This window comes from Triticum urartu, chromosome 3, assembly GCF_003073215.2.
Source record: "Triticum urartu cultivar G1812 chromosome 3, Tu2.1, whole genome shotgun sequence".
In the NCBI taxonomy this organism is placed as follows: Eukaryota; Viridiplantae; Streptophyta; class Magnoliopsida; order Poales; family Poaceae; genus Triticum; species Triticum urartu.
Window position 1 is genome coordinate 378,464 of NC_053024.1, and position 8,626 is coordinate 387,089.

At 52.9% G+C, this 8,626-nt stretch overlaps 1 protein-coding gene across 1 annotated transcript; it reads left to right on the forward strand.

Moving 5' to 3' along the window:
* The first annotated feature begins 6,327 nt into the window (after positions 1–6,327).
* On the forward strand, positions 6,328–8,150 carry LOC125542225 (transcription factor bHLH168-like). Its single transcript, XM_048705178.1, has 2 exons — positions 6,328–6,717; positions 7,492–8,150. The coding sequence occupies exons 1-2, from the start codon at positions 6,496–6,498 to the stop codon at positions 7,942–7,944; spliced, it is 675 nt and encodes a 224-aa protein (XP_048561135.1). The 5' UTR covers positions 6,328–6,495; the 3' UTR covers positions 7,945–8,150.
* Positions 8,151–8,626: the final 476 nt, after the last annotated feature.

Sequence of the window (8,626 nt, forward strand, 5' to 3'; positions counted from 1 at the left end):
GGACCAAAAGAGCAGTGTGACTTAACAATAACTATTTAACTAAACAGCCGCAATTTCGCCATGACAAATAAATATTAGTTCCTTAGTTAGCTAGTGGTTTAGGCCAGATTAAAGAAATTGGACCTCGTGGATGCATGAGGCCTTTTTCAAACTACATATATTTTGCACTTGCACGTTGAGAACAAATTAATTAATTGGCGAAAGGAACAAATACCTTCAACATCAAGACTTTGGCCCGACATTGACAGCCAGGTTAATAATTCTTTGACAAAAAAGCAAGTTCTAGTTTCTAAACTAATGAAACTTTGTACGAAACAGAAGACAAATGTGTGGATGTGAGGGTGCGTATGATAGAAAGATTGAGTAAAGTATGAATCCTCCATAACAAATGAATATATACTACGCATTGACTCAGCAAATTGATTGATGTTTACGTGCCAAAAGAAACAAGAGAAGTGATGGATGAAAGGGAGAGCTAGGCCAATGTTACATGCATGTAAACGTGCCGAATGAAGATGTGATGTGCCGACTGAAGATGTTTATGCGCCAGACGGTGATTGGGCGGGGCCGAAGAGTCACCAGCAAGGAATCAATCTACACGACCACTTGTACATTTTTTATTTGGCGCATGGAAGTGACTACCGTATTATTTTTTCCACATTAGTAATTCTTTTGGATTGTGATTGTTGCTCACAACAATAGCTCTGTAAAAGGTGAAAAAAATGACTTTTTGCAAAACAACATGTGGATCAGCCCCCGCATAGATTTAAATGGAGAAATATTGCACTTGGATAACAATGTAAGCTTTTACAAAGTGTCAAGTTTGGCATGATTTTTCTAAAGGAGGTTCCCAACCTCTGCATCACTCTGATGCCCACAAACATGATATCCTAATCAAAAGATCATGTGATTATGATTTCAAATTATGACGTGTTTAGTTGATCTCTCCCGGGCCGAGGTTGTGCGCAGGTGAGTATACACTCCACCAAAATGCCACGTGTGATTGCTTAATTAATTTGACTATTATTGTGTCACTCTCGTCATCTTAATTACGTCGGACGAAACCATAAACACATTACTACATCTTCAGTTAACTAATTGCCACTACTACATCTTCATTAAAATAATTGCCACTGGCTATGCTAAAGTGCTGAAATTAGGTGAACTGGCAACTCCTATAGAGTGCAAATATGTGTGAATGCAAATATGTACTTATAGTTTTGTATAGCTCGTGGCGACCAAAAGTCAAGACCATAATTTTAAAATCTGTCAACTCTCTGCTGAACGCGTTAACATCGAGCATGTGTGCTCCGTCTCACTATGAAATCGGCAGCTTAGCAATGGAGATTGAGAGATCAAAGTTTGATTAAAATATTTGCCGGCCGTGATCGTGTACCAGTACTATACGCGCTTCGGGCCTTATTCAAGTGTCTAACTATTCTATCTTTTCTTTTTGTCCTGCCTAGCTTACACCAAGCTACTTTTCAAAAAAAAAACAGTAATCGCTTCATAGAAAAGGCTTAAATCGACAGGACATGCATGCCATTTTAAGCTATTTCGTCGGTGGTTAGAGTATGCCGTTTTAGGGTACTGGCCCAATAGTGATGTGACCAAATTTTGTTCCCTTGATACTTGTTTTTCGTATATTAACTCCAATACCAGAAAGTGTTAAAATGAGCATAGTGAGACAGAAACAAATTAAATATAAAACTGAAATATAGAAGGAAAACATATTTAAATTTTTTTGGGGGATTTGAAAATATATAAAAAGAGCCAAAAAAAAGGGATTATACTAATCGACAGGAAGTCCAGACACACCCTGTGTCACATCACCTGGTGCGTCACGGAATGCGTACATCTGCCTTGAGCCCACAAGTATTGCGTGCACATATATATGATTATCCGAAGCTAATCAACATATCCAATGCTGCATACATAGTCGTCTCACTGCCCTGTCAGTCCATATCTCAACTCCTATGGGGTAACTAGTTTGGTTTTATATGCAGACAGACGTCGAAATCATCACCTGATCATTAATTGGGCGATTTTTACTTGTCTATTTTATCGATATATTAGAGGATTGGTTTGGAAGGCGTGTGTCACTCCACTCCGGGGGGCGTTTCTTGGGTGAAATCCTAGCCGTTGCTGCCCATTTATCCTCCCTCTTATCTCTTACGTCGTCGTCAGACGAGGCTGATGTGCAAAGCCCGCCGGTGGATGGCGGCGACGAGCAGCTCATCCCCTCGCTTGGTGGGGGGTATCCCTGTGGCCGGCCCGCCTTGCACGACAAGCTTGTACCGTGGGTATTTGGACAGTGACTCCTAGCAGTTTTAGCGAGAGTGTCGCGCTGTCGTGGCTGCGAGGGCATCGTGTTGGCCATCTGTGCTGGCTGGCAGCGGCGAAGTTTGGGCATCCTTGTGTGAATCTAGATGGCGCGTTCGGGTCAATGGTCACAGTCACAGATGGCGTGTTCGGTGCGGTTCAGCACGAGGTGGCTAGATCACTCGATCTTTGACGGCTTGAACCTAAGTGGCAACAGCATGGTGCACTGCACGGAAATCATCTTCGTCATGGTTGCGAGGAGTTTCAACAGAGGCGTGCGGATCTGGACGGGTGTTGAGGACGGGGACGACGACAAGGAGTGGCCGGCCGGCGAGGAGTCGTACTCGTACGCAGCTGAAATTACCAAACTCCGGGGCGGCACCCGATCTGGCCGGCGGGCACCGTTGAGTGAGAAAATGAGGAGGTGAGAATCCATCAGGGAATAGAATTGGACGGCGGGAGCAAGACGACGACCGCCGGGCTCCGTTGATCCTTTTGAAGCCGCGTGCGGTTTTCTAGTCCGTTGGAGTCACGTGCATATGTGCATGTCATCAAGCATTGCACTTGCGCGGTCAAACGGAACGGAACGGAATGGATGTGAACCAAAGCCAGGAAACGCATGGAAAGCAACAGTCACTAGTACGCGTCATCATATAGGAGTAGGACAAAACAACGTGTTTGTTGTCGGCTGGGTCCCATCAAACGACTTTTGACCAGCACTGCCACCACTTGCTAAGAGCATCTCCAGCCGCGCCCCAAGAAGACCCCCTAGACATTTTTTCGTTCGACGGCGCCAAAAAATCGGCCCAATCGCATCCTCAAGAGCCCAGTTTTCGCCGGCTCGGGCCGAAATTGGCGCCGGCGGACCCAACCCGAACCCGGCGCGCTGGGGGTCGCTCGGGGGCGCCGGGCGAATCGTTTTTGGCGCGAAGAGCCGCGGGCCCGCCGCGTCAGCGACTCTACTCTCTTCTCGCCCCTTCGTCGTCCTCATCGCCTCGTTTCCCGTGGCGAATCAATGCCAAAGCTGCCGCGCGCTGCCGCGCCGGTCAGCCTCCATTGATGCCTCACGGGCGGCGCAGTGAAGGCTGGGCGACGCGTCCCTCGGCCGCCACGCAATCACGCCACGCGTAACGGGCCGGCCAAGCCTACCACGCGGCGTCTCCGCCTATAAAAGCCGATTGCAAGCGCGCCGGAGAGACTCACCCCGATCATCCACCGACGACGCGCTCATTTCTCCCCCTTTCCTCCTCTCGCCGTCACCAGTTGAGAAAGCATGGCCGAGCGTTTCCCAGGCGACGGCGCGGCGGCGAACGGATTCGGGCGCCGTCATCTGCACGAGGACGAGGCTCGCCTCCTTTTTGAGGCCGAGTACCCGATCCCGCCGGACATGCGGGTGCCCGGGGCGTGGAGGATCGGTGTCGGCGGCGTGCCGGTGCCCCCGGTACCCACCGGCGCGGCGCGGCGTGCGGAGATCGCACGCATCCGCTCGTCCCTGCCGCGTGCGATGAGGGAGGGGCCCCGATACGTCCCCGATAGCCCAATCTGGGAGCCGTACTTCCGCCGCCGGCACGACGAGTAGCTCGAGGCCACCAACGGCGTCGTGCCCTCCGGCAAGTTCAACGCCGACGGCCGGCGTCGGTGGTGGGGCGTGCCCGGGCGCACGTTGGAGTCCGTCCTCGAGTACATCGAGGGCGGCAACACGTCGCGCCTCGAGTATCCCGCTCCCCCGTCCTTCTCACGCCGTCGGGGAAGCTCCTGGACGCCGAGGCGCATGGAGACCGAGGTGTCCTCCTCCTCGTTCGGTGGCTCTCCCTGCCTCCACCTCCGCCCCGTCAAGCCGGAGCCCCAGGACACGCCTGTCAGCGCGCATACCCGCAGCTCCGGCGCCCTCGTCGAGCCCAAGGTGGAGTCCAGCCTCCCCCCGGAGTACGACGAGATAGCCCGGCGCGGCTTCTCCGACGAGGACGCCATGCGGTGGTCGCGCGACGACTACCTGCGCGAGGAGATGGTCCGGCAGTGCCGGGCCCTGGAGGAGATCGCCGCCCGCAAACGTGGGCGCGTGGACGAGGACGGTGTCGTCGTCCTCGATAGCGACGACGACGATGCCCCCGGACCGTCCAACCCACCGCGCCTACCGGGGGAGGGATGCAGCAGGGACGGCGGAGGCGTAGCCGGGGGCGACGACGACGACGACGATGACGACGACGACGGCGGTGACTACACGCGGTTCTACAGCCTCCTCGGCATGTAGAACCGCGTGGGCGACGACGACGACGACGACGACGACGGCGGTGACTACACGCGGTTCTACAGCCTCCTCGGCATGTAGAACCGCGTGGGTGACGACGACGGCGGCGGCGGCTGTGACTACACGCGGTTCTACATCCTCCTCGGCATGTAGAACCGCGTGGGCGGGCAGCGAGGCGGGCGGCGAGGGAGACGGCGGGGGTAGCCCGTGGTAGTTTTTTTTTCTTTTTTGTAAAATATGTTTAAATTTGAACGAACTCGCTCGTGTTTGCGTTGTGTTTGCGCCGAATTTGAACATTTTAAAAACCCGTGGGGGCCGCGACTGGGGGACATCACGCCCCCAATGTGCGGTTTAGCGCCGGTGCGCCCCCAGGGGGCGATTTTTTGCCCCTCCTGGGGGGCCAACGGCTGGAGATGCCCTAAGTTGCTACTCATCCTTCCTCCGTCCATCCCTCATGCACTCAACTGATTCTTTCTACTCTTTGTGGCTACTAGGGTGATAGATAACCATCGTTTTTAGCGAAAATCGCAAAAGACCACTACCTCCACGGTAGGCAAGCGAGCAACAAATCACACCGATTCACAGGTTAGCTCGTAGAAACGGTAAAAACTGATCAGCGGGACCCACTTGTCAAGCCAACATGGCTAATCCATATATACACTTTGCTGAGGTGGATCGTGGGTCCCACATGTTATCCACCCACCTTGTTTTCCCTCTCTTCTCCTTCCGGTCCATCCGTCCTCCTCTCTCTCTCTCTCGCTCCGGCGACTTTAGTTACTAGGTCATGTCACCGCCAAGAGCAGCACCCATGAGATCCAGATCGTAGCCCTGCCATCCCGAGGATGACAACGAGATAGCCATCCTCCGTGCGCTGGCTCGATGGCGAGATCCGGCTGGGCCTGAAGCAACCCATCTATGTCGTGCACGCTCTACCCGGAGGCCTTGTCGCCCGGGTTTCCCACCAAGGTGCGCGTCGTCGTCAGATTGCTATCCAAGGACCTGCACCCTCCTCGGATAGGGTATGGAGCCGATCCGATTCGGGGGATCCCTTCCCGTCCCATTTCGAGCCTCCTTGACCTCGCTCAGGTGGCCGCGGTGACCGACGCTCTTCATGGCGCCATCAACTAGGGGGGCTGCTCGATCCCCTCTCTTGTGGAGCGCCGAGCCGATCTCCTCGGCCCCTGCTCTCGTGGAGCGTTTAGCCGACGCCTCCGACTCCGACTCCAGCGGCGGCAACTACGATGACGAGAAGAGCGGCCATCATAGGTACCCACGGATCCGGTCGCTGGAAATAGAGGATGGCCGTCTCTTCTTGCCCGGCTCGACTGCCTCGCCACATCATCTCGACAGACGGGTCCCGCATGTCAGTTTTGCTGTTAGACACAGCTTATTTTTGAATCAGTGTGTTTTTGTTATTCGCTTGATACCTGAGTTGGCGGTCTTTTTGTGATTTTCGACAAAAACAGTGATAACTCGTTACCCTAGCCACAGACGTGATGGCTCTCATCAATTGACTCCATTTCACACAGCCGAGCAAAGCAACAAGGTGGTTGCGCGTGGCGGGCTACAGTGTAGAGAAAGCAGAGGATGATCAGTTGGTGGGACCCACACGAAACCAAACACGTTCCGGTGGACCCGGACCTCTGACCACTCCTTTTCTATCATTCTTTTTTCCTTTTTCTTTAGCTGGCCGCTTGCTCCATTTTAGTATTAATTAAGCAATCGCCGTCCGTCCAGAACAGAAGAGAGCACGGCTGTATAAATAAGCTCCTCCGTCCACCCCCGACTCAACCACCACCTCCAATCTTCATCCACACCTTGAATCAAATCCATCCCTACACCAATACAAACTTCAACCCAATCCAATAGACCGATACCTCCTTGAGACTTGAGATAGACCACCCGCAGCTCGAATCGACTCGGCAATGAAGAGCAGGAGGCAGAGCGGCCTGGCCGTGGACACCACAAGCAGCGGCTGCGGCGGCGGCGTCGTAGGGGGCTGCAGCGCCAGCAAGATGGAGCGCAAGGACGTGGAGAAGAATCGCAGGCTGCACATGAAGGGCCTCTGCCTCAAGCTCTCCTCCCTCGTCCCGCCCTCCTCCGCCCACTATTCTTCTACTTCTTCCTCGCCGCCGTCCAGCAACAAGGTACGCGCGTAAAAAACTATTCATCTCCTGTTGATTCACCAGCACCAGCAAAAGGCAGATCTTGGCAGATTGATTAGCGCAACTCATGCCGCTGTCACACTGTTACCGAGCACTAGTAACATATACTACTATGTAGTACACAGTTGAGAATACCGTATTTTTACACAAAAGAAAGGCGTCACTGTTGCTCATAGCTGCCTGTACACATAATATACTAGACCTGTTTTCTTTCTGAAAACAAATACGTACACACATATCTACTCCCGACTAATACATATGTACACATAATATACTGTATTTGTTTCTGAGAACAAATACATAGGTACACACATAAGTCCACTCAAGATGAATTATTGTGCTCTCTGTCTGTCTGTCTGTCCGTCCGAAATTGGTTGGTGCTAGTGACCTGCACAGCAAACGTGCTACTAGTATAACTCCACCAAGATTTTTATTTCCACACGCGGCAGATTGATTCGCTCATCAGATTCAGACAGCGATTTCATCAGTCTACTATACTACAACTAGTACCACTCACTCATTCACCCACCTACACAAGATTGCAGGCAGATCACTCCTCTGAATCCAGGCACATGCCTTTTGTCAGACAAAATCTGATTTCTCTTTTGTACCAATCAGTGGGTCATTTCTTTATTTTACCACTACTAGCTAGTAGCCACTAGGAAGGACAAGATTGTTTGTGTGTGTGTGCAAAACTGCAAATCAGTGGATCAATCGCACCATCTGACGACGACGGCTTTGGTTGTGTCTGTGCAGGACGCGGCGACGCAGCTGGATCAGCTGGACAGCGCGGCGGCCTACATCAAGCAGCTCCGGCCCCGGATCGACCACCTCAAGCGCCGCAAGCAGGCCGCCCTCACCGGCGGCTGCTCATCCTCCGTCTCCGCGGGCGACTACAAGGGAGCTCCTTCAACTTCAACGGCGCTGCCGGTGATCGAGGTGCGGTGCCAGGACGGGTCGGCGCTGGACGTGGCGCTGGCAAGCGAGGCCGGGCGCCCCTTCCGGCTGCACGAGGTGATCGCGGTGCTGGAGCAGGAGGGCGCGGAGGTGGTCAGCGCCAGCTTCTCCGTCGTCGGCGACAAGATCTTCTACACGGTCCACTCCCAGGCGCTGTGCCCCCGCATCGGCCTCGACGCCGGCCGGATCGCCCAGAGGCTCCGCGGCCTCGCCGCGGCCGCAGCCACCGTCTCGACGCTGCTGACATGCTGATCTCTCTATGTCGTCTATCTATCTTTTTTGCCATGGCGACCGAACCGCCTGAGCCTGACTGACCGGAGGCTAGCTGATGCAAGGATAGGATGATGGATGGAGGCTAGCGGGTAGTTGATCTTTTTTTCATCGGTCGCATCGGGGCAGCAATGTTGTATGTGACGATGCTTGTTTCAGCTTAACCAAGATTTCTCTCCTTGTACGTACTACGTAGTGTTGTTGCTGGCTGGGTTAGGCTTAGTGGTAGATAAGGTTGGTTGGCTAATGGCTCCTCTCTCTTCCGCTTGTGAATGAGTACAGCTTCAGGTTTGCCCGAAATTCAGCTTTTGACGTCCTCTTTCTTCCACAAGTTGTGTTGTTGAGCTTCCACAAGTCGGTGTACTGTTCACGACGGACGAAAACCGCCCGAAGCGGTGTGAGGGACGAAAACTCTCCGGTTTTGATAGTTGAGGGAAAAAAAACTATCCGGTTTTGAGTTGAGGGATGATTTCTAAATTCTCGGAAGAGTTTGAGGACGAAAAATATACTTATCCCCCTTGAGAAACTGAATGATATGAATATAAATATGAATATGAATGGTTGGTTCACTGCAGTATAAGTAGTTCCTTCAAAGATTGGCTCTGACCTTGAAAGAAAAGAGGCGCAGCATCAGAAAATCAGTGAGGGGAGGGGATCGATTCCC

Bases quoted from the DNA above. Each gene is read 5' to 3' on its own strand.
- LOC125542225 (XM_048705178.1), top strand. From the start codon at position 6,496: ATGAAGAGCAGGAGGCAGAGCGGCCTGGCCGTGGACACCACAAGCAGC. The intron at 6,718-7,491 runs GTACGCGCGTAA...GTGTCTGTGCAG, and splicing joins CGCCGCCGTCCAGCAACAAG to GACGCGGCGACGCAGCTGGA.